At 44.1% G+C, this 27,868-nt stretch overlaps 6 protein-coding genes across 7 annotated transcripts; 2 read left to right on the forward strand and 4 right to left on the reverse strand.

The window, feature by feature from the left end:
• Positions 1-1,645: 1,645 nt before the first annotated feature.
• Positions 1,646-2,031, reverse strand: LOC127764451 (uncharacterized). Its single transcript, XM_052289336.1, has 2 exons — positions 1,941-2,031; positions 1,646-1,851 (listed from the first exon to the last, which is right to left on the reverse strand). Exons 1-2 carry the CDS (start codon positions 2,029-2,031, stop codon positions 1,646-1,648), a joined length of 297 nt encoding a protein of 98 aa, XP_052145296.1.
• Positions 2,032-3,726: 1,695 nt separating this feature from the next.
• LOC127773489 (pentatricopeptide repeat-containing protein At1g09900-like) lies at positions 3,727-5,854 on the forward strand. Its single transcript, XM_052299555.1, has one exon. The coding sequence runs from the start codon at positions 3,727-3,729 to the stop codon at positions 5,779-5,781; it is 2,055 nt and encodes a 684-aa protein (XP_052155515.1). The 3' UTR covers positions 5,782-5,854.
• Positions 5,855-7,634: 1,780 nt separating this feature from the next.
• On the reverse strand, positions 7,635-14,031 carry LOC127773492 (diacylglycerol kinase 5-like). Of its 2 annotated transcripts, XM_052299581.1 has the most exons (13): positions 13,810-14,031; positions 12,106-12,315; positions 11,862-11,984; positions 11,611-11,739; positions 11,050-11,135; positions 10,831-10,951; positions 9,788-9,836; positions 9,547-9,629; positions 9,343-9,410; positions 9,130-9,204; positions 8,698-8,785; positions 8,469-8,588; positions 7,635-8,178 (listed from the first exon to the last, which is right to left on the reverse strand). In XM_052299581.1, the coding sequence occupies exons 2-13, from the start codon at positions 12,301-12,303 to the stop codon at positions 7,855-7,857; spliced, it is 1,464 nt and encodes a 487-aa protein (XP_052155541.1). In that variant the 5' UTR covers positions 12,304-12,315; positions 13,810-14,031; the 3' UTR covers positions 7,635-7,854. The 2 variants fall into 2 exon arrangements, with proteins under 2 accessions (XP_052155541.1, XP_052155532.1); XM_052299572.1 differs by lacking the exon at positions 13,810-14,031 and having other exon boundaries at positions 12,106-12,324.
• A 1,807-nt stretch (positions 14,032-15,838) lies between these two features.
• On the reverse strand, positions 15,839-20,476 carry LOC127774109 (uncharacterized). Its single transcript, XM_052300390.1, is given in 5 exon segments — positions 15,839-17,488; positions 17,490-18,032; positions 18,353-18,460; positions 19,246-19,454; positions 19,567-20,476. Coding segments are annotated over 5 exon segments (1,383 nt in total). The 5' UTR covers positions 19,952-20,476; the 3' UTR covers positions 15,839-17,350.
• A 133-nt stretch (positions 20,477-20,609) lies between these two features.
• On the reverse strand, positions 20,610-23,754 carry LOC127774119 (universal stress protein PHOS32-like). Its single transcript, XM_052300401.1, has 2 exons — positions 22,725-23,754; positions 20,610-20,933 (listed from the first exon to the last, which is right to left on the reverse strand). The coding sequence occupies exons 1-2, from the start codon at positions 23,509-23,511 to the stop codon at positions 20,926-20,928; spliced, it is 795 nt and encodes a 264-aa protein (XP_052156361.1). The 5' UTR covers positions 23,512-23,754; the 3' UTR covers positions 20,610-20,925.
• A 1,856-nt stretch (positions 23,755-25,610) lies between these two features.
• On the forward strand, positions 25,611-27,808 carry LOC127774127 (frataxin, mitochondrial). Its single transcript, XM_052300413.1, has 5 exons — positions 25,611-25,952; positions 26,390-26,462; positions 26,578-26,625; positions 26,727-26,821; positions 27,414-27,808. The coding sequence occupies exons 1-5, from the start codon at positions 25,690-25,692 to the stop codon at positions 27,541-27,543; spliced, it is 609 nt and encodes a 202-aa protein (XP_052156373.1). The 5' UTR covers positions 25,611-25,689; the 3' UTR covers positions 27,544-27,808.
• Positions 27,809-27,868: the final 60 nt, after the last annotated feature.

Below are 27,868 nucleotides of genomic sequence, written 5' to 3' on the forward strand. Positions count from 1 at the left end.
ACATTATACTATATAGTTGTTTTAGACTACTTAATGTAGTCTCAAACAACTAGAAAATACATTTTTTCTGTGGTGTATTTTGCAACCGGAGGTATAGAAAGGTACACCCTCTAAAAGAGAAACGTTATTTTACTTGGGGGATACCATAACGAAAGGGATAGATTTCCTCAGGGGATGAATGATCCCCTGAAGGACACTGGCCACTCTAAAAACTTGAGGCAGATAGTGATGTTCTCAATATCAAATTGCACATGCTAATAAAGTGAGCTGTAGGAAATGCAAGATTTTGTATACAACTGTTCGATTTGTGCAGATATATTGTACTAAAAAGCCAAATGTGGCAAAGTTGCCGAGATGTTTGTTCAGAAAACTTTTGACACAAACTTTTGACTTAAAAGTATTTTGACACAAACTTTTTCCCCTTTGACATGAATTTTCACTAATTAAATAAAAAAATTGAGACCTAACACAGGCTTGAGATGAATTTTGCCCTTATTTCAATGTGAGCATCAACAATATCAAGTCTTCTTAACATGATGGGGGCACGCACAAGCTTTAGTTTTAAAAAAATAATAGCAAATTCACAAAGTTGGAAAAAATAGAAGTAAAATCATAACTGAAGTTTAAAAAGGGGTAAAAATACAATCACCCCCCTTTACTTCTCTTGATGCCATGTAAAACATCTTCACTGTTCCTTCTCTTAATGCTATGAGACAAATTTATTTGGCAAAAATCACCCCCCTTTACTTCGCTTTACCGGAAGCCGCATGAGACAAATTTATTTGGCAACGCTAATACTCTCTCCGTTTCATATTATAAGTTGTTTTGATTTTTTTTCTCTATTAAAATTTTTTAGATCTGATTAAGTTTATAGAAAAAAATTAGCAATATCTACAACATCAAATTAGTGTCATTAAAAATGTTACTATAATATGTTTGTTTTGTATTGAAAATGCTATTATATTTTTATATAAACTTTGTCAAACTTAAGTTTGACTAAGAATAAATTCAACGACTTATATGACTAAGAATAAATTCAACGACTTATAATATGAAACATAGGGAGTAGATGGCATTGGCATTTCCCCGGGTGATGACTATTGATTGTAACAAAAGTTTCTTTGACATTAATGTCATCTCCAGCATTCCCTTCTAAGGATTTGCCACTGGTTTCAAGCATATATTAGAATTGTGGGGTACAGTCCAGATTCATAGAATTAAATAGCTATATTTTAGGGTAAATGAAATAGTTAACTAATCTTGCGCTAATTTTTTTTCTCTCGCAAGCCAACCGGCTAATTGGCCAAACCTCCGAAATGAATGGGACATTAGATGTATTCGTTGGTTTATGAGTGCGTGCGCATGGTGGTTTTGTGTCCCTGTAATTTCGGATGTAGTAAAATGAAAATTGAACGACACAGAAGTAGTAAATCCAAATCAAATAAGAACCAACCAAACAACCTCTTTTTTGTGAGGGAAGTACAAGCATTCCAGCAAAATACTCAAGTATATAGTGGCAAAGTCACATAGCCGAGCCAACTCTGGCCGGCAAGTGGAGGCAAAGGACAGAATCCTTCTCCTTATTCGTAGATGTAACAACAGTAGTCCATGCACGAACGGATAATGCATTTGACACCGGTTCAAGTTAAGCGGCGGCAGCGTCGAGGCAGACCCACTGGCCGACGAAGACCTTCGCGCAGTTGATGTTTGGGTTGAAGGCGAGGAACTGGTCCTGAGTCAGCCCGGCGCTCTGCGTCACGGAGAAGCACGTCTCGGATGCCTGCACCCCGTGCACCTTGTTGCATGTCAGCGCCGGGACCGGCGCCTTCACATCCTCCACCACCACGTAACCTGCAGCATACGTACTCACATATAGTACGTCACGAACGATTCGCGCTGAATACTTGGCAGAAATCACGAGCTTTGTGTGTCTCGTATACCGGGGTGCGCGGTGAGCCTCGCGTCGGCGAGGGTGACCGCCACGAGGAGGGACGCGATGATCGCGAGAGCCGCGGCGCCGTGGTTCGCCATCGATATCGCAAGCTAGTGCTGGCTAAGAAAGCAAGCAGCTGATGGCTTGGTTCTGCTGCTGTACCGTGCTGTACTGCGGTGAGACTGAGAGGCGTAGTTAGCGCCTTTTTATAGCATGGCGAGGGGAATGAGCGGATGTTGATAGCGTGTGACAAAACGCAGCGGTCCGTCGGCCCGGCCTCGGAGGCAGCGTTCCAAGAACCGGTGATGCTACTTATGTTGAGGGTTGCATGGACCGATGGACGTACGTGTCGTTCTTGACTATTTCAAGCCGGCCAATCTTTCTGCGATTGGCCCGTGGGTATGCCAGGTACGGTAAAAACATGTTTTATGATTCCTATGTAAAAATTCTGGAATGCTCTTTACAGTTGATTTTGACGGGTTTGTTGGCGAGGATTTTCTTTTGCATTTTCCCTGTTCCATATCGTTTTTTATCCAGAGGACCTGTTCGATATCGAGTGTGTTATTACACACTAGTACCTGGCTACCTGCTAATCGGCTATCCGAGGCGATCAGATCAGTGTTCAGCTTGACCAGTCGGGTTCTCTTGCTCCATACCCACACCCATGATGTCTAAATTCTCCCACTTAAATACCCACACCCGTCGCGGGTACAAAATTATCCCCATACCTACACCCGTGCGGCTAACGGGTACTCATAGCAATATAATTGACTTGTAATATTTATTGTTTTTACTGTAATTAGCCATATTATAGTTGTAAACCATCAATATTTTCTCTAGCAACAATGCTATTAATATTAGTGTTCAAAGGCGAGTAAAAAAATTATACAACCATTACATAATCAAGAAATCAAATAATAATTTCATATAACTAGACTACGCTATGCTTTAAAATGTGAAAGGAGTTTTATGCTACTCCTTCCGTCCCAAAAAAAAGACAAACCATGGTTTTCGTGCTCAATGTTTGACCGTCCGTCTTATTTGAAAAAATTATGAAAAAAATTAAAAACACAAGTCACGCATAAAATATTAATCATGTTTTATCATCTAACAATAATGAAAATACGAATTATAAAAAAATTTCATATAAGACATACAGTCAAAGTTAGACACGGAAACCTAGGGTTTGCCTTTTTTTGGGACGGAGGGAGTATGATTTAGTAGTCGTCGAGAGTTATATTGCTCATATTTTTAGGCTCAATGAACAGGTTTTTTCTACCCATGGGTTGGTAGGTACGGGTGGGTAAAGAATGGACCCATACCCATATACCCAATGGGTAAGAGTTTTTATCTGTTAATAGACCCATAGGTATAAGACTTAAAATACGATTCACTCACTGCGCGAGGAAAACGCGCGGCGAGCTATCTGGTACGCATGGGCCTCACGAACGTGGGGGCAAGCGGCCCAACGTTTGTTGGGACGATCCACTCGACCCAGCCACCCTGACGCAACCGCGGCCCAACCGCACGACGGGTCGGCGTAACGTGATCCTCCCGCACGCCGGCCGTGCGCCCGGTGGTTTTCCACTTTTCCACCGTACGTCAGGTCAATCAGCCGCAGCGGCAGTGATCGGCTGGGCGGACGACGAAACGAACCAACCGTTGCTCATCTGATCCGGTCCCGCCCAATCTCCATGCGACGCGATGCCCATCACACCACACGCCCCCGCGCCCGCGCCCGCGACGCCGCGACGCCGCCACCACCACCACTCCGCCCGCCGCACCACCCACCGATGGCCGCCGCGCTCGTCACCTCCTTCCCGCACGCGATCCCCAAGCCGCACCACCACCTCCACGCCGCACACCACGCCCACCTCGCCGCTGCCGCCACGAGGCCCGAGGCCCCCAGCGCGTCGTCCCCCAACCCGGCCAACGCCAGGCTCCGCCGCCTCATCGCCCGCGACGACCTCGCCGAGGCCGCGCGCCTCGTCGACCGCTCCACCTCCCGCGGGGATGCCCCCGACGTGTACCTCTGCACCAAGCTCATCCGCAACCTATGCCGCCGGGGCCGCACCTCCGACGCCGCGCGCGTCCTCCGCGCGGCCGAGAGGTCCGGCACCGCCGTCGACGTCTTCGCCTACAACACGCTCGTCGCGGGGTACTGCCGGTACGGCCAGCTCGACGCCGCGCGCCGGCTCATCGCGTCCATGCCCGTCGCGCCCGACGCGTACACGTACACGCCGATCATCCGGGGGCTCTGCGACCGTGGGAGGGTCGGCGAGGCGCTCAGCCTGCTCGACGATATGCTCCACCGGGGCTGCCAGCCCAGTGTGGTGACATACACAGTCCTCCTCGAGGCCGTATGCAAGAGCACTGGGTTCGGGCAGGCAATGGAGGTCCTCGATGAGATGCGTGCCAAGGGGTGCACGCCCAACATTGTCACCTATAATGTCATCATCAACGGAATGTGCAGGGAGGGCCGCGTCGACGATGCGAGGGAGTTCTTGAACAGGTTGTCCTCGTATGGCTTCCAACCCGACACTGTCAGCTACACCACTGTGCTTAAGGGTTTATGTGCTGCTAAGCGGTGGGAGGATGTTGAGGAGCTCTTTGCTGAGATGATGGAGAATAATTGCATGCCGAATGAGGTAACATTTGACATGTTAGTAAGATTCTTTTGTCGTGGAGGTATGGTGGAGCGGGCAATCCAAGTTCTTGAGCAAATGTCCGGACATGGATGCGCAGCCAACACTACCTTGTGTAACATTGTCATAAACACTATATGTAAACAAGGACGTGTTGATGATGCCTTTCAGTTCTTGAACAACATGGGTTCCTATGGATGCAGTCCAGATACCATCAGCTATACAACTGTGCTAAAGGGCTTGTGTCGCGCTGAGCGATGGGAGGATGCCAAAGAGCTCTTGAAAGAGATGGTCCGGAAGAATTGTCCCCCAAATGAGGTGACATTCAATACATTCATCTGCATCTTATGCCAAAAAGGATTGATCGAGCAAGCTACTATGCTTATCGAACAAATGTCAGAGCATGGATGTGAAGTGAATATTGTCACATACAACGCCCTCGTTAATGGCTTTTGTGTGCAAGGGCGCGTTGATAGCGCTCTTGAGTTATTTTACAGCATGCCTTGCAAGCCCAACACCATTACATACACTACCTTGCTAACAGGTTTGTGCAATGCCGAGCGGTTGGATGCTGCTGCAGAACTCTTAGCTGAGATGCTCCAGAAAGATTGCGCACCAAATGTAGTGACTTTCAATGTACTTGTGAGTTTCTTCTGTCAAAAAGGATTAATGGATGAAGCAATTGAACTTGTAGAACAGATGATGGAGCACGGTTGCACCCCTAACCTGATTACATACAATACTTTACTCGATGGGATAACCAAGGATTGCAACTCAGAAGAAGCTCTGGAGCTATTGCATGGTTTGGTCAGCAATGGGGTATCCCCAGATATAGTTACCTATTCTTCAATCATTGGTGTCCTCTCAAGAGAAGATAGAGTAGAAGAAGCAATCAAAATGTTTCATATTGTGCAAGATTTGGGGATGAGACCTAAAGCAGTGATATACAACAAGATACTACTTGCACTCTGTAAAAGATGTGATACAGATGGTGCCATTGATTTTTTCGCTTATATGGTGTCTAATGGTTGCATGCCCAATGAGTTGACCTACATTACACTCATTGAAGGCCTTGTAAATGAGGATTTCTTGAAGGAGACAAGAGATTTACTGCACGAGTTGTGCTCAAGAGGTGTTCTAAATAAGAACTTGCTTGAAGAGTGGCGCCCTAAGTTTTCGAATCAAACCGTGCATTTACCTTGAGTCATCATGAATCCAAAACTTTTAGTGTTTATTAAGTACTGTTGAGTATCCATGGAACTCTATTCCTCATCTACAGTAATGTGGAATCAGTGGCACACTGGCATGTCCTGTGTATGCTTCAAGATACTTTTCGTGATGATGGGACAGACGAGGGCTCCTAGCCTCATGTACAGGAATCGTGATTGTGTAAGTTTCTCCCTCCCTCAACATACAAAAACTAGTCAACCTACTCATGCTGTCAAGCATACAAGCATGACTACTTTCACTTTTGGTACTAATTGAAGCAACATTGTCATTTTTTTCGTGCTTGATAGAAAGACAGTTATGCTATTTATCAGCTTTGTGTAGTTTTAAACAATAATCTCTTGATCATCTGCGTAGCCTCTTGTTTCCTACACTAGAAATATTAAATATTATACTCTCAGTAAATCTTCTCCAGTCCACTTAAGAACATACGCCACATTGATACATAAAAACGAAATACCCAACATTCCTACACTTCTCTGATATCATTCAATACTTTTCTGTTCATAAAAAGAACTCTTGTAGGTTATTTATTTCATATTAGTCTAGTCCGCTTGATATGTAGGATCTCACAACCAACATAATTTTGTTCAGGAAGCTGAAATTGAAGTGTGAAGACCAAGAAAAACAAGAGAAGAATGTGGAGGATAACGCAAGCAAACTTGAGTGCTTACAAATGTTATTTTCCATGTTAAATAATACAGTCACAGAATTTTAATAATACATTTGACAATTTGACTCTATTGCATTGACTTATTTAACCAAATTGCTTTTTTTTTTTTGTTCATGATAATGTTGGCAGTGTCTTTTACAAGCTATGGTCTTGGTTGATGTTTTTGTTTTCTCCTTCCAAGTCTTTGTAGAATTTCCTTTTCTTGTACATCATTTCTCAAAATCGCTTATTATTTTTAAGTCTTATGTCAACACTTAACAAGAATATTGAGCTGTATGATCATCATGTGATCATGTATTTGTCCAGGTTTTCCTTGCTTCAGACTGGCGTTTCATACCGATTACCTTACATCAAACTGACATATCAAATTACTGCGATCTAATAATTTCATTTCGGTTACAACTTCTTACTTTGCCAGGCTGATACAATCCTGCCACATTCATCATCGAGCGTTTGCATGTTGGTAAGCTTTTTTAGTTTCCTTCTAATTTCCTGGAGCCTGCAGGTTCGAGGCATCATTCTAGCATCCTCATATGCTTTATCAGCAAGTCCGGCATCAGATTTTCACTCCTCTTTCTGTTCCTGTAGGTGACTATTGGGCACAGAGACGCAATAATCTATATTGGGAACAAATCAATGGCCTGGCAAAGCGAAGCAGTTTCAGTTTTAACTTCCCTGTTAACCCAGGTTCAAGTTTTGCCCATATATCTCCAGTGAAATGACCATGTACAGGTTGACTAGTGCACATGCTGTTGTTCCAAGTCCCAACTCTCTTACCTTGCTAATGTCCAACAGTTTCTTAGGAGAAAGCAACATGCACACTTTCAGAGTTTCACGGCCTGAACTATTTGTCTTTGGATTGGGACAAATCAACAAGCAACGAATCGAACAAGTTCTGAAGGAGATAGTTCTCTGCATATATAATTCGAAGACAGTCGTGAACCAACAGCCCATCGAACTGCCTGATCGGTTGATCCAGAGCCGGAGCCGTGGAGGCATATTCTGCGGGTGCTATGGGCACATAACTGTCTGAAGTATGATACTCTGATATCCCAAGTTCAGACTCCAGACAATTATGTTATTGTAACGCTGCGTAAGAAACATGACTGCCATTCTGGTTGATCTTAAAGTAAATCTATCTTTGCTCAAATCTGTGTTGCTGCAGAAGAAAAACTGGATTGGAAAATTGCTCACGGTCATGGTACAAGATAGTCAGCACCCCAGTTGGCTCTGTACGGCACACAACAACTCAGCCATACGTACAAAACCTCGTCATGGAAAGGATCTTACAGGTGGCGCAGCTTCCAGAGTTAGTGCAGCAATCTACGTCCTATGCAAACATGCTGTACAAGGCTCAGTAAGAAAAGCAAGCTTTTTTACTCTTTGGTCACATCATCCATGTACCGAAACGACAATGCAGCACCAAAGTTCTTCCTCTCCTCCGCAAAATCGTCATCGTCATCCGTATCGTCACTGGAGGAGCTGGACTCTGGATGAACCGTTGACATAGCCAGTGCCTCATGGATGCCTTTAGCTATGCAGTTTTTGGTAGCAAGCATCTTCACCTGGCCGGCATGTGAGATCTCCACCAAGACCTTGCCGTCATCCTTCGGAAGAGGCTGATTCCAGGGTTCCCCATCAAGTCTCATGTAAGCATGGTCGGTTGCACCCTTGTGGAATTTGAATTGGACGCGATGAGCCTGAAAATGAATAGAATCTTATTGTTCATGAAGCAACCCAATTTTATTTGAGGGTCAAATATCATGAAGCAGCACAGTTTGTTGGGTAATTTGGTTCAGCAATATAGGGCTTCAAAATTTCAGTCCTGCTACATGCATTTGAGTATGCAATGTTCCTACCGAACGTTATTGTATCACCTAGATCCAACCATTGATGGAGACATGGAGTGATGTAGCTATGCAGTGGCAAGTCTTATAAGCCACAATGAACTGCACATAAGTAGACAAGAGGAGGTATGCATTTATATTACCTGAGCAAGACGAGTGCCATGGCCTTTTGGAGATAGCAACACAAGTCCATGCCAAGCATCTTTAAAACCCACAATCTCCAGAAGACCATCATCCACAAGTGGAGGCATTACTAAATCCCTCTGCAAGAATAGTTTTGTATTGTTAAAAGATCTTTAAATAAAGGAAATTTATAGTACCACAGTCTTTAGTTGTGCAATGAATAGCATCAGCGCTATGTATTGAACTCACTTTTCTTTGTTTTCTCTCACTTGGTGTTCCCCATGGATTCAGTCCACCGGAGAAGCTGGGTAAATTCAGACAAACAATGGACCGGATACTGCATTTGTGTAAAAATTTGTTCAGACCATCATGGATCAGCATCAGATATTGAAGCATTCTAACATGTCACCAATAGCATTTAATGGTTTAAAGTTAACAGTATAAGTATCTAGCACACCAACTATAGTGCACACAAAATTGAGAATTTTTGTGCCCGACAGATATATAGAAGTATAGAACCCATTCTACCCCCATCCCAACTCCTGGGGCTGTGACTCAAGAGTAAGAGCCCGTGCTCCTTTTAAACATCGGATTCCATCAATGCTCAAATATAAGCACACAACTCTAAAATGTTGTAATATGCAAGGCCGGTTTGATATGGAAGGAGGGCGTATAGCTTACCTCTGTGGAATTTCCAATGTTTCCCATTTTCCAGATTTCTTCATTATCTTTACTTTTGAAAGGTGCGCAATGTTCCTATGGTGCAGCAAAAGGTATATGAAAAATTATGAGACCTACAATGTCATGAACAAAGCCTGCAGATTTTCCTGAAAGTATTGCGATGATTTTTCAAAATGATGCAAAGACTAACTTAGTACTGATAATGTAATTTACCGTGACATTGGATGACATAGGGATGCACAGAACCATCCTTGCGTGCATGCCAGCTTCAAATATGTTTTCTGCACTAAAGATCATAAAATTATTGGTTTCTGTACTTCTGAATATGCTCATAAAGGAGTGACATCTTTGAGAGAGGTTAGAGGAAAGCAGGAGGAATAAAATCTTTTAAAAAATATGATCGGTATCTTAGTTCACCTGATTAGACAACTGGTTTTTGAATTTTTCTGGATGCAATTTCCTCTCAGAATGAAAGGCATATGACACCTGAGCATCCATTCCTGTGAAATAAACAAGTGAATTTCAACCTTTGGCTGTTGAACTAACCAATAAATTGCGTCCTACTGTTTTCTCCTAGCCTTGGTAGAAGAGCAAGGTTCACCCAAAAAAAAAAATTGATCAACAGAACAAAAGGTACAACTTTCAACAGGCAACTCACCCATACTGAAGTAATTCCAGAATCCCCCACGAAACGTGCAAGAATATTCCTGCAGATGTATTGAAAACAAGGTTATACATTCAGCACGTTGCATGATTCAAGAGGTTCATTTACTCATATTCTACTATTAACATGTAAATATTCATTTTTTGTATGGAAAAACATAAGGCACAAATATGTTCTAAAGAGAACACATAATGCAAACCAATTACTCCCTCCGTTCCAAAATATAACAGCTTCTCCACCAACATTCTCTTCCCAACCAATCACAACCTTCCACCATTCAATTTCCCCACATACCTCCATTTCTCAACCAATCACAACCTTCCCTCAATTAATTCTTCCTACTTTCTTATACATGTGTGCAACCCTAAAAATTCTTATATTCTAGGACGGAGGTCGTAGATACTGAGGTAGATCAAAGAAGGACGTCGACCAAATTTATCAAGCAGGGGAGGAAAAAACAGTTTACAAATCAATAACACGGTTGCCAAGATACAACACATGCCCCACTCATAAGTTATAACAGAAGCCCCAGCTTGGCAGCTCTACTTCTGGGCGCTCTAGGCTAAAACACCACACGGGAGCAGGGCATCAGGCAATTATTGACCACTCCTGTGTGATTGCACTACATAGCTCTGATGCCCCTGATCTAAGTGATGAAAATGAATTGGAAAAATGTCTGGATTGAATATGCAGAAAATCTAAGTGATGAGAGTGTGGAACAGTGCAGAACCACAGGCAAACAAGCGTAAGTTTGGATATACGCTTGCCACTGATGCATGCTATACACTCTTTATATTATTTATATATATACAATCAACACCATTTCAGATATTCGTATAACGTGCCTCAGCCACATGGAAACTAAACTGTGTGAAGGTGACTAATTGTGTTATTTCCATAAAAGGGTACTTTAAAAAAAATGCAAAATGGGCTTCGCAGAGCCAAAAAAAACAGATAAACAGTCCAACTCAGTATATAATTTGAGTCTTCTAACTTAATTTGCATACATTAAATTAGTCCAAGTCAATTGTAGTTACCTTATCTTGTGGATTGTTTGGCACACGGTGAAACGCGTGCAGCGAATGAGGCAAATCCAAAGGAGCAATTGGATCACAAGTAGAACTTTTTGGGCTTTCCATTTTCATGACAATGTGCCAACTGAAATATTTCAATAAGTACCAATCAACATCCGTATGGAGATTACAGACAGAAGGTGTGAACAACAATGGAGATTGTACCTTACAAAACAAACCTACCTATCAATTTTCATCTCTTTCGCTTGTCTTACTGACTGTAGAAACGATAGAACTGACTTTTCATCTGTTCCAGGATTTCTCTTCCCCTGCATTTCATTTGTTTTCTATTAGGGACATAGTGACAGACCATAATTAAAAGTATTGTGTAGCAACTAACAGTCCAAACATAAAGCTGACATCAGAAGGCATAATATAAAGATAAACTTATAAGTAATCGCTAGAAGGAAGAGTTGTTTATCTCAACTGATGATGGGAAATATATAGAATTGCTGTACAAGAAAGAATTGATTCTTAATCATAAAACCCTTGCACAAGTAGGTCACAAATGCTGTAGATGAAACACAAACAGAAAAAAAAAACTTCTAGCAAATATAACTAAATTTATTCAATATAGCAAAACAGAAAGGTTTCGATTCGACATCTGAGGGATTATCATAACGAAAAAGTAAAAGCAGGTTTAAATGAAAAAGGCTCATGCAAGTACAACGCACAGCAGTGGCGTATGTAAGATATGAAAGAATTCTACTAAATTATCTTGATTAACTATCTTCTTTCACATACCCATCCAAAAGAATATGGCAAGTTATTTCCAGTTCCCAGAGGAACTGTAGCAACAGGAGGTGGATGTACTAGCTTAAGATCAGAAACAACTCCAAGCAACCAACCTGCAGTACCATCACCTCCGGCAACCTAATTGGATTTCAAGGACAAAAATATGTAAGTGCAGTTTCCAAATAAGGCAAAACAGTTATAACTATTAGCAATAGATCATATTGTTAGATAGAATCATAAAACTGCTGAGTAGTGCTCACTATTAGCCTCAATCTTCTGTGAATTTCAGCAGCAACAGTATCCCCATCACGCATTAGCCTTTCCATGTTTCCATACAGTTTGTGCAAGACCTTATCTGGAGCTTCCTCAAGCAGATCAAACACCTGAAATTCAGAGAGTTAGGCTGGCCTTAGAACTATATGTTAATTCGAAATTCCTTGCATTAAAAATGAAAGAATACTGTAATGACGAACAAGTATATCTGGAAAAACAGTGAACATCTACCTGAGAAGTGTTGAGCAGCTTACGGTACGTGACAATTAAATCATGTCCCAGCTGACCACCACTTTTGGTGTTGATAAAAACAATCACTGGACAACTAGGTATTTGAGAAACCTTCTCTACTGGAGACTCTGGCACGAATATATAAGTTGGGATGTAGAACTCTTTCAGCATGTTATTTTTCACAAGGTTGTTCTTCATTGAATCTTGCGCCTGCAACATTCATACTAATTACGAAGATACAAAGATAACATAAGATTACCGAAGGCTACTTAGTGTATTTTAACTATGTTCCACTGTAGGCTAAAAGTAACACTAATTGGATATATCAATTGGTTTATTTGACCCAGGTACAGCTTGTGTCAATACAACTTCTGGTAAATTTAGTAGCAGAACGTTGTGCAACGGTCTAAGCACAAGTGCACAGTGACTTCATTTCCATGTGAAAATAAATGCCACAGTTAACACTATAGTATCTTCGAGTACTTTACTGAGGATAAAGCAAACAAGCTGTCACTGGAATGGACAAAGCTTTTTTATGTGTGTCGTGGAACGCAGGGACGTAGGCATTTGTTTCAACAATATCACCATACACATGCCAATTATCATACTAACAGTTTCAGGTTAAAATTGGAAACATGACAGATATATTTTCATGAAACAGCAAACACCTCACTTAAATCAATATACAAAATCAACATTTATGAATCAATTTCAACATACGGTTTGTTTCTGGTAAGGGAACCAAACCACTGTATACTGATCTTTTTACCAAAGTAGTGGTACTATACTACTATTAGATGATGGGATATACTGTTGTACTGTCAGTTACTTTCGAAGTTTAGTGTTGCTCAATATTTGAGAAGACATTGAAGCACATCCCATCCAGAAAGAGATGTGAGCCACCGTCATCCTTACAATTAATTGTGAATGATTCGCCATAGCGATCAACAATCAACAGCTATCAGTTGTTCATTGGTCACTAAAAAATCACGTCACCTACCAGCTCTAGAAGAATCTAAACCAGTGATGAGCCCTAAATGATCCAAATCAATCAATATCATGCCCTCTTAAAAACTTACCGATAATTTCGGACACCAATATTAACTTAGGCCTATAAAAATAGCTTCAAAAAAGTTCAAATAAACCAAAGTGTAAACTATAAACTGAAAAAATCAAACCGTTGAAGTTGAAAGGTAGAGAAACCCATCCTCAAAACTTACAACGGTACAAATTAAAATGGATTACTATGCAACAGCAACAAATACCCCAGGATTTAGCAATCCCCTTTGGGCATGCAGGACCCGGGCCACCCAACCAAATTTGAAAAGTTCGATTCCCTACCTAAACCAGATGGAAACGCAACACTGGTAGGCCGGGAGAAGGCTTTAAAGTAGCAAATCAATCTCAGTAATGGATCATCAGCCACTAATAAATGCTATTGCACATTTGAAACATTGCCACCCCAATCACAACTAGATTGCATGAACAAATGGTAACCTTGGACCACCCACACACAACTACAAAAAAAAAAACGCTACATTCCGCAAAGCCATTTGATCAGAACCCCAAACATCCAGCGCAAATAATAAAACCCCGAAAAAAAATCGCGCTCAAATGGCCATATGCCACCGCCTCGACGGAGCAGGGCCCGAGAGGAGGATCATATCGATCGACGGAGGAGCGGCCGGGTGCTAGGGATCTCACCTGCCCGAAGGCGAATCGCTCGCTGCGGGCGGCGGCGGAAAGATCCAACAAGGCGGGGGATGCTCTGGTTTGGTATTGGACGCTCGCGGCTCGTCTCCGAGCCGCGAGCGGACGCAAGCAACGGGGGGATTCCCTCTCTGTCCGCGTGCGTGCGTGCGTTCTGCGCTGAGCTCGAGGGAAGAAGAAGAGGAGGAGGTGGTGGTGGTGGTGGTGGTGGCGCTGGATGGGCTTGGAAAAATTCCGAGCGCGTGTGCAACGCCTATTATAGTAAGCGCCAGGCGGGCCGAGCTGGTTGGTCCACGTGAGGGGCGCCGACGCGCGTCGTCTCCTAATTGCGTCGCTGACAGGTGGGCCCAACGGAATGACGCCGTGGGGTCGCTGGTCGGTTTGGTCCCGAGACCTTCGGACCGGCTGCCGCTTCCACCTGTTGTGTGTGTGTAGGCGAGGGTTTTTGGCTCGGTCGACACGTCACAGCCCTCGGCGCGGACGCGCGGTCGCTGTCTCCGCGGTGGATTAGTTCCGGACTCGGACTCGATCACCTGGTGGATTTGGTTGGTTGTTCGATTCGTTTTCTTCTCGACGAAGCCAACGTACCCCGTCCCGCGGAGACAGCGACCCGGCCGCGCAAGGTCGGCTCCGGACACTCATTTTTCTCTCTTCACGGCTGAGAAATTCGCGTGATACGGCCGCCGCGCGTTTCGCGTGTTTCTTGCCAGAGCGCGGCGTGGTGGGTGCGTGAGTGCGTCGTTGATCCGTCGGGGCAGCCGGGGCCGGCCGGGTGATCAAACCGACGGACCAGTGTCACAGTGTGACAGGGTCCAGTCCACTGTTCTGGATGAGAATAAGAATCTTAGCAGACCTTTGCTGGTAGTTCCGCGTAAAATACTGACCTATTGTCCCAAAGTCAGGCAGTTTATTCAGTTAAGACAACTTTTACCCTGTTGCCAAGGAGACAATCGAGAACCAGAGATTACCGTTGTTCCTTTTCCGCACGGGCGAGGTAGTAATTAAGCATTAAGCAACTGTCACCACTAGCCAAGTAGCCGTACTTGGGAGGACAAGGCAAAGCGTGAAAGTTCTGCTTTCCGACGTTGGAATACTATCAGCATTCAGCAGCAGCGCCGGTGGCGGCCCGGCGGCATATATGCCCGGACTGGTTCGTCCAACGCCCTTGCACTTGCTTACAAGTAAGTCGAGATTCCAGCTTCCAGATGCGATTTGGAACGCCTCTTTTACACGCTCGTGCGTGCTGACCTGGGGGCTTTTGTTCACTGTCCAAAAACCGGACGTGCATGTTAGCTGAAAGCTGGTGCCGAAAGTTCACACCGACAGCATGGCGCCATTGGCATCGTTTGGTCTGCGGGCGGCAGATCCGCAGATGCCTCATCGACACATCGTCTCTACTCGACGCAGGTATATGCTCGTGGCAGTTGAAGTTCGTATATATGCACGGAATGCGCCGGATTGGCTAATGGCAACCAAGTCTTTGGGAATATCGGTTAAGCTCGAAGAAAAAAATATACTTGTATGTCACACTTTGAACTTTGTTTGCTTTGCTGATATGAGATGCTTGCTGGATCCTGATATTTCTGATATAGGAGAATGTTGTTGGACTTTTTGGCGCTGTAGGTTTCGCGCAGCCTGCTCGTTAATTCCGTGGTCTCGACTGGACCTTGTGGGCTAAGCAACTAGCTGATGCATACCTTGAAATCGCTGATCCGTGTACACTTGTCAAAGTATACAAAATAAGAAAGGGCTTGTTTGGTGTAGTGACCTACCAAAGTATTGCCCTACCAAAGTATTGGTAGTGCCAAAACTTAGGCATGTTTTGGCACTACCAATATTTTGGTATGATAGCATTTTAGGTAAATGGATTTGGATTGATACCAATTGGAAGCCAAATTTTATATTATAGTCAAGAAAGTTCTAGAATTATGCCAAATTAATCATGGGCATTACCATTCACTTGGCTTCAAACCAAACCATTACATTTACTATTCAAACTACCAAATAAATTGGTAGGGTACATTTTGGCATCAATCCAAAATAGCCCAAAATGTTTCTGATTCTCTCCGTGTCAAACAAGTAATTGTCTGGCCTACTACAGGTTGAGCTAAGTACAACAGACAAGAGTTAGCTGGTGACAGTAGTTTCGCTTGCCTACTGTTAAGCCTGCTAATGGACTGAGATCCAGACCAAAACCGCCCAAGTTCACTTGTCTCTATAGTACACTTCTAAACCAATCCAATTCAATTCATAGTTTGCAGAAACTAAACCAATCCAATCCACTCACAGAGCAAGCCCAAACCAATCCAAACCAAGTGCAGACAAATGGATTCAACCCATTCTCAACCCATTTCCAACCCAAAGGAAATCCACAATATTACTCTGAACACCAACAGGCATCGTCATCTTCTTCCTCCTCCCTCCTTCGGTCAGCTCCGGGAGGATGAGCAGCTTGCAGAGCTCGTACAGGGTCGTGGGAGCATCTGGCGCTCCCGTGCGCCACCACGTTGTCGCCGCCGCAACGAAGGAGCCTCACCAGCGCTGGGATGCCGCGACCACCGCGAGCGCATTCACCGACTCACCGTCGCAAGGCTCGTGAGCACTACAGCCGCGACCACCGCGGCTGCACCGCCGTAGGACTTCTCCCCCAAGTCCGCACCACTGCACCGCCATTGTCCGCCACAAGCCCCACGTTGCCCCGCCCTTCTCCCCCATGATGGCGGCCGCGGCCACGGCCTTTGATGCCGCCGTTGTTGCCGTGGGCAGCCAGAAGATCCGGAGCCATGGTTGATTTTTTGGGGACTTTGTGAAGGGAGAAGGTTTGCCGGAGGAGGGAGAGGAAGGTAGCAAGCCACCGGCGACGAAGTCGAGCTAGCGATGGCGGCGATGTGGTTGTCGACTTCTCAGGGAGACGATGGGATTGGGGCCAATCCAGTGGATACCCATGGGTTGAATCCAATCTGGGACCAAACTTTTGCAGCCAAAACTAAACCAATCCAAACCATTTCCCATCTCCATCCAAACCAGTCCAGTCCATCAGGTGCAGCAACCCATTTCCACCCGCCCAAAGCTGACCCACACTGAAATCCAACCCACTATATCCACTTAAACCCAGTCCATTAGTAGGCTTACCTACTGTAACTCTGTAAGTAAGTGAGACGTGTAAACTATTTTTTACTCACAGATACTACACTTCCTATCAACCTGTCCTATTGTTTAACAGTCTAGCCACCAGAAGGTCCAGTACTCCCTCCGTTTCAAAATATTTGACACTATTGACTTTTTAGTACGTATTTGACCATTCGTCTTATTTAAAAAATTTAAGTAATTATTTATTCTTTTCATATCATTTGATTCATTGTTAAATATACTTTCATGTACATATATAGTTTTACATATTTCACAAATTCTTATTGAATAAGACGAACGGTCAAACATGTGCTAAAAAGTCAACGGTGTCAAACATTTTGAAACGGAGGGAGTAGTTGGTAATCTTTACAGGTGCGAACATAACTTTACTTAGACAATACATAACTCAGGCCACACTGATAGGTTCTTCAGGTTCTACGATCTTAGCACCACAGCACTCCTTCCTTTTCATTGTGACTCGGCTTCCATACACGATCCTGATCTTCCTATCTTTCGGAGTCTTTGAACCATTTTGCCTTTTTTTTAGGTGTCAAGACTGAGATATCCTTACCCTTGTTCTTCTCAGGTGTCTTGTCAGAATACACATTGTCTGCACAAAGATGACTGAAGTGGTGGCGAGGATTCACGTAACAAAACGATGTGCTGACGATCCCTATGACAGTTGATGGTCGTACTATAAGCATAAAATTCTCTAACTCAGCAAAACAAGCATGCTCTGAGTAAGGCAGACTATAAGAATCCTTCTCAAATAGCTTTGGCGGTGACAGGGGATCGTAGTCCATTTCTATTGCGCCTTCATCTAGCCCTTTGCATCTGATAGACTTGGCTGGTGATTTAACACCAGACTTGGCCTTCCCTTTACTGTTTTTCCAGAGCCAAGGAATACCAGAAGGCATGATTCCTATAGTGGGGCACACCGTGTTCAAAGCATCAAGACTCTCAATAGTAAGGCTGTACCTTGGAACGGCACGGATCCTGGTCAAGCTGGTCTGTGTGGTGAAGATCTCCTGGTTGTCATCAATACCTAGAAGGTGTATTGTCTGAAGGCGCTGGGGCCAGACCCAAATCTGACAGGGAAATTAGATGAAATGATTTCAGCATTCGGATATTCAAGGCACAGTGTTTTAGAAAGCAATTAGATTAGCAATGTTATCATAGATTTCAAAACTAAATTGAATATCAGATTAGATTGAAGCAAAAACTGGTACTTCTATCCAGAAGTCAGAACGCTAGAACCAAAAACAAACATTAATACTGAAGCAAGTTTAAATTAATATATTGAATAATAGAATAGCACTAAAACATATAAGAAAGTCATGACGAATTTCATTATGTAGTAGAATGTAGATTAGTAGAATAAAGATTATCCAATGAAAAGCTGTACCACCTTTGTTTGCAGTGCTCTGGATATATGAAGCAAGAGATCTTCTTTTCCAAGAGTGTCAACACCAATAATAATTTCATGGTCAGGATGTGCCCGAATAATATTAACTATCTGCATCTCAAAACTGAGAATATAAGTACAGAAAATAGAAACACCGCTTGATGGCTACAATTCTATATCAGCAAGAAGAATTCAAACACAAACTTATGCGTAGGCAAGTGTGTTTTCTTCTGGAAGAAATAGCATAAATCCTGCAATTGATTCTATTCACAGAAAGAGATAGAATACAGTGAAGGATTGTCGCATATAACTTTAGATATCATCTTTTTATTTATGAGATGGCATATTAGTAACCGCGGTAACAGAACCAGACATCCGTCCCATTTTCAGCAAAAGAAAAAAAAGGTGGAATAGCTGAATGCCTGAAATGCTCTAAGTAGCATCAAGTCATCAACAGGCTACAAGAAATTTTTCGTTGTGACAACTGACTGTGAATTGCTTCATGAATCAAGTCATGTGCACAATTCTGATTCTATTGAGGCATAAGCAGCAGCTGAGCTGTAACAGTTTGATGTCTCAGGATGAGAACTGAAAGTTACACAATCATATAGAACAAATGCATGTCAATGCGACTAAGGACTCCACAGTATTCAGTCTCCCCAGTGTTCTAAAGTCACCGCAGAAACTTGAGAGTAAGTGCACATCTCTGATCTCTCAACGTATTTCAGACTTGCAACCTTACACCTTAAAATTGTACTAGTAAAATGTATATATATATATATATATACCATTTTGCCGAAACGGTCCAGAATACTGACCAAACTAAAACCATCACACTAGAAAGGCAGAAATTGGCACGGCCGCCATACGTTACTGACTGAAGCAGCAAAACTGACCTGCTCAGCGACGATGGGGCGCGGAGGGAAGCTGAGCGACGGGTGGCAGTACGTGTTATCCAGGTAGAGCACGTCCACGGTATCCCCGGCCAGCGCGTCGAGGAGCGCCTTCTTCGCCGCCCGCGCCCTCTTGCACCTCAGCTCCCACCGGAAATCCCCCGTGTACAGCATGCACCCGAGATCGCCGCGGAAGAGGTACATGAGCGAACCTGCAGCGAGACGACAGTGGCACCACACAAAATGAGCAGCGTGATTGGAATGGGGCGATCCAACATTGGGAGGGAATCCGGGTTCGGGAGGGAGGGAGGGTGGGTACTGTACCGGGGCAATGGAGGGCGGGGATGGCGGTGACGACGACGGAGACGGCGCGGCCGGTGGAGGGGGAGGAGAGGGAGAGCGAGGCGGAGGCGCCGGGGGCGAGGGCGCGGAGGAGCGAGGCGTCGACGCCCGGGAAGCGGGTGGGGAGGAGGCGCGCCGTGACGGGGGAGCAGTAGAGCGGGCCGTGGCGCCACCCGCCCGCCGCGCCGAGGCCGCGGGTGTGATCCTGGTGGAGGTGCGTCAGGAAGTAGGCCTGGCTGCCGCCGCTGAACTTGTCCACGGACACCAGCCCCTCGTCCATGGCCGGCCCGACGCCCTCCCGCCGTAGCTCTCGTGCCCGGCGGCGGTTGCTGTTTTGGCCTTTCGGAGAAGAGGGAAAGAGAGGCATGTGCGGGAAACGGCGGCGCCAAAGTGAAAAGTTGGCCCTCTACAGGAGATCTCCCCCTATCCTCTACTCTACAGACCAGTATGATTTGCCCTTTTCCTTTTAGACAGTGTTTAGTTTACACTAAAATTAGAAGTTTGGTTGAAATTAGAACGATGTGACGGAAAAGTTAAAAGTTTCTGTGTGTAGGGCTGTGTTTAGATCCAAAGTTTGGATCCAAACTTCAGTCCTTTTCCATCACATCAACCTGTCATTCACACACAACTTTTCAGTCACATCATCTTCAATTTCAACCAAAATCCAAACTTTACGCTGAACTAAACACAGCCTAGGAAAGTTTTGATGTGATAGAAAAGTTAGAAGTTTGAAAAAAAACTTTGGAACTAAACAAGGCCTTAGAGTCGACTCACAGCTCACAAAGTCTGGATAAATCCATCGTAGTAGCAAAGTAGTTTGAACATTATACAAAGGAGTATATACACTAAAACATATGTTCCATGTTTCGAGCAGCTAAACGTATTCAGGATTTCAGGTTCCAGATATCCAATCAACAGGGTTTTTCGTTATCACGTATCCAATACTACAAAAAAACAGGCTGAATAGAGCAGCTGAAATACCGTATAAAACAGAAAACTTTGGCAAGAACACAAGACGCGCCACATTATGAAGCCTGGATTTGGTATGAAACAACATGGATTCGTGACCAACGAAAACATCCCATACACAGCTCCTTTCTCCACCACCCACGGGGATACTGGACTGTATCAGTTTACAAAGTAAACCAACAAACTCCCCTGATCTAAAGAGTCCAATACTTCACGCAAAATGAAAAGCAGCTTGCTGGTCAAGCCAGTTTATGATATCCAGTAAGATACAGAAGCAACAGGCCAACAGCTAAACAGTAGTTGCATTGTTCGAATACACAGATCGCCTCGGGCAAGCCTCTCACGTTTTCCTTGCGCTCCAGATGCATTACCTCAGTTTTCTGCAGTGAATCGAAACAGAGGAATCAATTCCAGTAGCATTGTATGTTAATTTGTCCAACACAAAAGTAGACAGCAGGTGGCATACATTATCGCATATAAGTAAGAGTTCAAAACAAACATGAGCATTCAACAGACAAGGAAGCTACTGAAAATATGTGTGCCAGATAGGTGCATTAGCTATACAAGTGTGTCGAATGAAGAACTGAAATAGAAAGAGATTAGGACAACAAGATAACTTGATTGGTTCAAGTAAATTGACGTTTACAAGGACCAAGCACTATGTGAATGTCAGACAACCCCCAGTGACTCGGTAAGATGCCAGAACTAAGAAGCCGCCCATTACCCACTTGTAGCACAACCATAAGTACTAAGCACACAACCTATAGTTTGACGAATATGGGAAATGTCCCTGCATATGGCCTTTATGCTATATATTTCCACCACTCCCTGCAGCTATTGTCACATGTTGGTCCATTTGTCAGCCCAAAATGACAAGTAAACAAAACTAGCATCTATCATTACTCATGAACAGCAATTGTCACAAACTGTGGTCATGAACTAAATAGGTTGCTAGCCCCATGTTCATTTATTCCATCAACCAGTCAACCACATGCAAATGAGAATACCAGAAGATGTAAGTTATGAAATGAACCATCCGTAACTAGGCTGATATAAGGTCATTGGAAATGAAGTAATGAACTAGAGTGTTACAAATCAATAATCTGTGGATAATGATGAGTGGCATGAATCAACTGAATGATTACATACTTCATGAAAATTGTTAGGCAATGCAACTAAGGGAAAGTAACAACATGATTATGTGGATGAAAATAGCTGATGATCTCAGGGCAATAACAGAAGCAAGGATCCTATTCCTGATCAGGCGGGCCAAACATGTCATAAGACAAAAAGAGGAATTAAACTGATAGTTAACAAAAAAACAACTCAAATTAATATGGCAAGAAATTCATTTGTAAGGAGAGTTAAGGATTGGGGCAGAAATGCAGAACAGATGGCAAGATATTTTCACAGGAGAAAATGTATGTCTAAGTTTCCAAAGCATGCCATGATTCTAACTATATATTGCAGTAAAAGAAACCTTTGTAACAGTAACATAAACCACCCTTGATTGAAGAAGGCCTGCCATCCAGCCATGCAGGCAACAACAAAATAAATTTCTACTTTAAAAGGAGTCAAAGCTGTGGCAGATTAGACCTTCGGAAAGAGAGTAAGAGACTATTCTAGTCATGTAGCCTTGCATTGCTTTAGCGAAATTGCAAAGTTTGACTAACTTTTACATTGCAGTTGAACATGTTCTACAATGCAAATTCCCCTAATCCCCTTGATATGCGAACTTATTTGAACTTACCACTACTAATTTCTACGGTGTTCGGCTTGCCAAGTGTTCACCGCAACAAAGGAATCAACATTATAGTTCCACACAGAGGTACAGCATCCTTACCGTGTCTTCCAATAATTAACAAAAGCTTATTAAAAAAACTACAGTGGCTAGTCAAAACAAGATCAAACCATGCAGTGAAAAAGACTAGGGCATCAAACTCACCACCTTTACAATCTTATATGAAAGAACACAGGTTGATACGCTTAGTAAACATAGCTTCTTAGTTTTTACTGAGTACTAACTGTTATGACATTTATGGTTCTAATATTTTGTTCCGTTCCAAACATGTCTATAGTAAATCATTTCAACGAACAACTCATGGTAATAAACCGATAAATCAGCAGATACAGTTAATAGCGATTGAATTGAGCAATGTAAAAGGGCAAACCTTTCTGCACATCAGGTGCATCATGATACACAGGTTCATCCTCAGGCACAGTGTGCAGCTCATCTGTTGGCCCTGCTGCCTCCCCGTCGGCACCTGCAGCATCATCGGGGTAACGAACAACCACAACCGGGCAGACACAGTGATGCACGCAATAATCACTAACACTCCCAAGCCTCCCCTTCCCGCCCTTCCGCGAGGCACCGAAGCCGCGGCTTCCCATGATCATAGCGGACAAGCCAAGTCGCTCGGCCTCGAGGCAGAGGCGCTCCTTCATGTCGTGGTCCTTGACGACGTGGATCTTAAAGGGGATCTGCGCGTCGACCAGCGGCTGCGCCAGGTCCTCCGCCTTGGTGGACGTGAAGGCGTCGAAGTCCTCCTCCCGCTTCTTCTGCAGCTCCTCCGCGGATGCCGCGGGTGCGACCTCCCCGTCGGCGTCGTCGGAGACGGAGACGGGGATGGAGCCCCAGTCGGCGCCGTAGAGCACGGAGGTGGGCCGCACATGGAGGAGCACGACGGCGTCCCCGGGGCGGAGGTAGTTCTGCACGGCCCACCGGACGGCGTACGCGGACTCGTCGGAGAGGTCGACGGCGATGGCGATGCGCCGGTGCGGGGAGGCGTTGGTGCCCGCGAGCGAGGAGAAGAAGTACCGCGGCGAGGTGGGGTGGATCGCCGCCGCCGACGCCGCCTGCGCCGCCGCGAGCCGCACCGGCGGCAGCGTCGGCGAGGACGCCGACACGTCGCCGCCGCCGCCGCCGCCCGCCGACGGGGAGGAGGGGTTGGCCGCCATGGGGATGAACTGCTTTTTCCCCTCTTCCTCGTTTGGGAATTTCTCGGCGAGGCGAGATGTTTGCCGGTTTGATCCGAGACGGTGGTGGTGAAACGGAAGAGGCGAGGCGAGACAAGGGGAGTGTGACACCGGAGCAAGCGGCAACTGCGCTGTGATGTTGTGATGTTGTGGGTGGGGGATTGAACCGAATGACTTGTTGTATACGTTGCTCCTCCTCCTCTGCCTGATCCCTCTCTGATGATGGTGTGTGTCCCTTTTGTTTCGCTTTTCTTAATCCTCTCTAGAGCTTCTGATAGCCCTCCATCTGTCCGTCCTTTGCCCGTTTGCTTCTTGGCCTAAACCACCGAAAAGGTGGGTCCATTTTGCTGGACGCCTGGAATACTCTTCAACTCGATTGGAACAGCAGGTTCCGTGTATGTGTAACAGGTTTATGCAGTTCTGTTGCCACAGGTCATTTGGTCAAAAGGTCAATGATCAATCGTCGGTGAGTAAATGTCGTGCCTTGCATCATGGTCGGACTATGAGGAGACGAGATGACTTCTTCCCCGGCCTCTATCTGATCTCGTCGCCGACGGTTCAGACCGCGAGCATTACGCCTAGCCGAACGAGATTGTTGCAGGTTACGGCATTCGGTTGGTGGCTGCTTCTTGCAGTAATGCGTAGCCGCGTCTTCCCTGTTGATTCCAAGCAACTCCTCCTTGTCCTTGGAAGTTTCAAAAGGATATTCTCAGAAGGATGCTCCTCGCACGCGAACTAGTCTGACCAAAGCTTTAGGCACTGGTTGCTGGCCTGCTGCTAATGGCAGCCTGTTCGAGTAGAGTATTAGTTTAGTCAGGAACCGCGACAATGGATTCTAGAACATGATTGTTGCTTCATCAAAGGGGCAGCATGATTGTTGATGGTTCCTCATGTTATCTTATTGAGGGGCAAAAACAGTTGAGGAACCGACTACGAGTAGTATATTGTTCGGTCTGGATTCCTGGGGCATAAGAACCCACAGAAAGATTGGTGTGTTTCAGCATTCCCTTTTGTGATCAGAATCTTCTCACGCTTGGCATACCGCAAGCATAAACTGATAAACATGAGAATTTTACTCTAGAGTCCAATTCCGTAATATGCTACTCCGTATACAGCTTCAAATTCACTTGATCTTATTGCTCCAAAGATGTTTTGATGTCAGAATGACATCATACTCAGATTAGCCCATCTGTATCCCAAAATCCCAAATCACCAATTGGCACTTTGCTTTTTTTTTTAGATAATAGCATTTTGCATATGCTGCCTACTAGTTAACCACTTGCAGCATCTATCAGTTCAATAAACTGGCTAGAATCTGCTCGGTTTTGTGCTCGATCAGATGTTCTCTTGGCTCTTGCACTTTGAAAATGTTATCGTTTCACAAATGGCATGCGCGCGTATGATTCGATCTCGAGTACCCCCAGTGGATGTTTCTTGTTGCATTGTTGGGCCACCGCTCGCTCTACGCTTTGGCTTTTGCTGGCTTTGCATATAACTCTATGCTGTGCACCTTTCAATTGAGCCCTTTTCTCGAAGAGAACAAAATCGGTTTAGATACAACCTATGGTACTTCCCTCATCTCTACAGTCAAATCCTGGCAAGCCACTTGTTCCTTTCATGAAAGGTCAGAAAAATGAGAAAGGCTAGCGCCAAGTGGAAAGCTGGTCTAAAAACTTAAAGGACATTTGTGGGTAAGTTGACCAAAAGAATTGTAGGACAAACTTAGTTAAATTTGAAACAATTTAACTTTGACTAAAAATAAAACGACTTATAATCTGAATCAGAGGAAGTATCTAACATTGCATTCCATCACCGCAATCCCCCATGTATGCACCACGTCATTAGAACCTCCCTTGGCAGTTTATGAAAAAAAAGAACCCTCCTAGAGCGTGGGGGAGTATATTTTTTTTACAAATCTGTAAATGAAAAATATATCACTGTAAATTAGAAAAAGAAAAGGTAAAAATAAAAAATTCTTCGGAAAAAGGAAATTTTCTACCCTACCTATGGGCCTTCGGCCCAATTAGGACCCAAATTAATATTTGCCTTCCTGGACTTGTACAGTGTGTAGACCCGAGACACCCGACCCGACCTCGCCGCATCCTCGACCGGACCGGGTTAACGCATCCTCCTCCCCACTTCGACGGCGCGCCGGCGGCGATGGCGTCGCGGAAGCTCGTCCTCGGCCTCACGGCGGCAAGGCGGTTGAGGTCTCGCGCTCCCGTGCTCGTCTCGTCCTCTCCCCTCCTGGAAGCCTCCACATCGACTTCTGCCGCCACCGCCGCCACCGCCGCCGCCGCCGCGACGCGGGGTTCGGGGTTGGGGCCGTGGGGGCTGTTCCTATCTTCGAGAGCCCTCTCGTCGACTCGTCCGGTGTATCTGTCCGCCGGTGATGCGCCTGGCTCGTCCGCTGCGGACCACAGGTATGATTTCCCGTTCTTGTGGTATCTAGCTCCCTGTTTCTTGAATTGTTTGTTCGTTTGTTTAGTTTCTTAAGGATGGTTTGGTGCGTGAAATGGGCGAATTACCTTACGTTTGTGCAGATTTGATAGAATGGTACTTTTTTTTGTACCGTTGTCTTCAGGAGGCTATTGCTAAACCTAAAATCGATCATAAAACATTATGTCAAAATCGTTGTAATTGTTAGAGTTCAGTGGCTGAGCTCAGAAAGATTTATGGAGATTCTCAAATGTGGAAATTGGCATAGCTATAGAGCTACTATTATCAAAGTGGTTCAGCACAAAGTTTGATCTTCTTTTGGTGATTAATACCTAGTTAATTTTCCCTTGAAATGTTATTTTTGCATACATTGTTATTCTGTCGGGTAGCTGGTTGATTGTCGGCTGTGTATATTGCGCAGGTCGATACTACCAGAGGATGAGTATCACAAATTAGCAGATGAGACAATACATGACCTGCTTGAAAAACTCGAGGTAACAGATCCTATATGTCAAAGTCATCCATTTTTGCATCTAATAGAAGCTTCACTTAAAACATATCACTTAAATCGACATCTTTGGCTAATTTGTCTTTTGGAACTCTTCTTAGGAATATGGTGACTCTCTCCAGATGGATGGCTTTGACATAGACTATGGGGTTAGTCGCAATGAAGTGCCATGTGATTCCTTGCTGCCATACGTGTTACTAATGAACTATATTATTTAATAATGTTCCCTACTTTTCCATTGACATTGCAGAATCAAGTTCTAACACTGAGGTTAGGAGAGTTGGGGACATATGTTGTAAACAAGCAAGCACCAAACAGACAAATTTGGCTATCTTCACCTGTGAGGTATGGAACTATGATACCATTTACCATTATCTTATTTAGTCCCTTGATTGTATGCGTCCCATACCTGATTCAATGCTTCTTTTTTCTTCTCTCTTTTAAGATATCTGAAAGTGTATTACCATCTTATTTGTCAATTATACAATTTTTCCATTAAAACCCAGTATTATGCTACATATATATATGATAATTGTCAAGTATGGTTTAAGCTAGTTTCAGGATGTATGGACTAATAATTTGGAAGATTCAGTATTTGTAAGAATGGGACTGGCAAACACAAAATTACTTTAGCAGGCTTGGTTGGTATCTTCAAATTTGCTAATTTTCTGTTCATAGTTGAATGAGCCAATTTCAAATGAAACTCTTTTGCACGCATGTTCTTATCCTAGCTTAATTCTGAAATTGCTTCTAAACTACTCAACTTTGTTAACAAAATGATAATACATCAAAACGAGTCAATTTTGAACAGAACTTATCAGAACTCAACTTTGCTCGACAGCCAGCACTACATAAGAATTCCTGTTTTTTCTCCAATCTGCATTTCTAACACATGTTGATTCTTTTTGCTAAAGAGGCTGTCTACTTTTGTTCGCAGTGGGCCTTCTAGGTTCGATTGGGATGCATCAACAAATTGTTGGATATACAGGCGGACAGGAGCTAATCTTGTTGAACTTCTGGAGAAAGAGATTGGTGAGCTCTGTGGTACTCCAGTAGAACTTTCATAACAACGAAGGGAAAATGCCACGGAACTAAGTTGAATGGTGCATATGATAAATGTGTCAATGTATGTTAAATCAGGTGACGCTTGGTACGGTTAGTTCTTTTGATGGAACCAAAATTTTGTTGTACTAGACACGTCCGATCACTGCTTGGAAGTTGGAATAAATATCTGTCCTTAATAACCAGCACACAATATATACCTTAGTTCTGAATAAACCGTAGGTGTTGTAGTGATTTGCGTGTCAAAATGTGAATACTGGGAGTAGCATGAGTTGTCAGACTGTTATGCTTCTTTTAGGAGAAATAAAATGCATAATCACACTATCAACA

This window comes from Oryza glaberrima, chromosome 1 (assembly GCF_000147395.1).
Source record: "Oryza glaberrima chromosome 1, OglaRS2, whole genome shotgun sequence".
NCBI classification, from domain to species: domain Eukaryota; kingdom Viridiplantae; phylum Streptophyta; class Magnoliopsida; order Poales; family Poaceae; genus Oryza; species Oryza glaberrima.

Excerpts from the sequence above, each read along its gene's own strand:
- LOC127774127 (XM_052300413.1), top strand. The coding sequence starts at position 25,690 with ATGGCGTCGCGGAAGCTCGTCCTCGGCCTCACGGCGGCAAGGCGGTTG. Across the intron at positions 25,953-26,389 it reads TCGTCCGCTGCGGACCACAG|GTCGATACTACCAGAGGATG; the intron begins GTATGATTTCCC and ends TATATTGCGCAG. Across the intron at positions 26,463-26,577 it reads ACCTGCTTGAAAAACTCGAG|GAATATGGTGACTCTCTCCA; the intron begins GTAACAGATCCT and ends AACTCTTCTTAG.
- LOC127774119 (XM_052300401.1), bottom strand. The coding sequence starts at position 23,511 with ATGGCGGCCAACCCCTCCTCCCCGTCGGCGGGCGGCGGCGGCGGCGGC.
- LOC127773492 (XM_052299572.1), bottom strand. The coding sequence starts at position 12,324 with ATGTTGCAGGCGCAAGATTCAATGAAGAACAACCTTGTGAAAAATAAC. Across the intron at positions 9,630-9,787 it reads CTGGAATTACTTCAGTATGG|GAATGGATGCTCAGGTGTCA; the intron begins GTGAGTTGCCTG and ends TTTATTTCACAG. Across the intron at positions 8,786-9,129 it reads ACATTGGAAATTCCACAGAG|TATCCGGTCCATTGTTTGTC; the intron begins GTAAGCTATACG and ends ACACAAATGCAG.
- LOC127773489 (XM_052299555.1), top strand. The coding sequence starts at position 3,727 with ATGGCCGCCGCGCTCGTCACCTCCTTCCCGCACGCGATCCCCAAGCCG.
- LOC127764451 (XM_052289336.1), bottom strand. The coding sequence starts at position 2,031 with ATGGCGAACCACGGCGCCGCGGCTCTCGCGATCATCGCGTCCCTCCTC. Across the intron at positions 1,852-1,940 it reads GAGGCTCACCGCGCACCCCG|GTTACGTGGTGGTGGAGGAT; the intron begins GTATACGAGACA and ends CGTATGCTGCAG.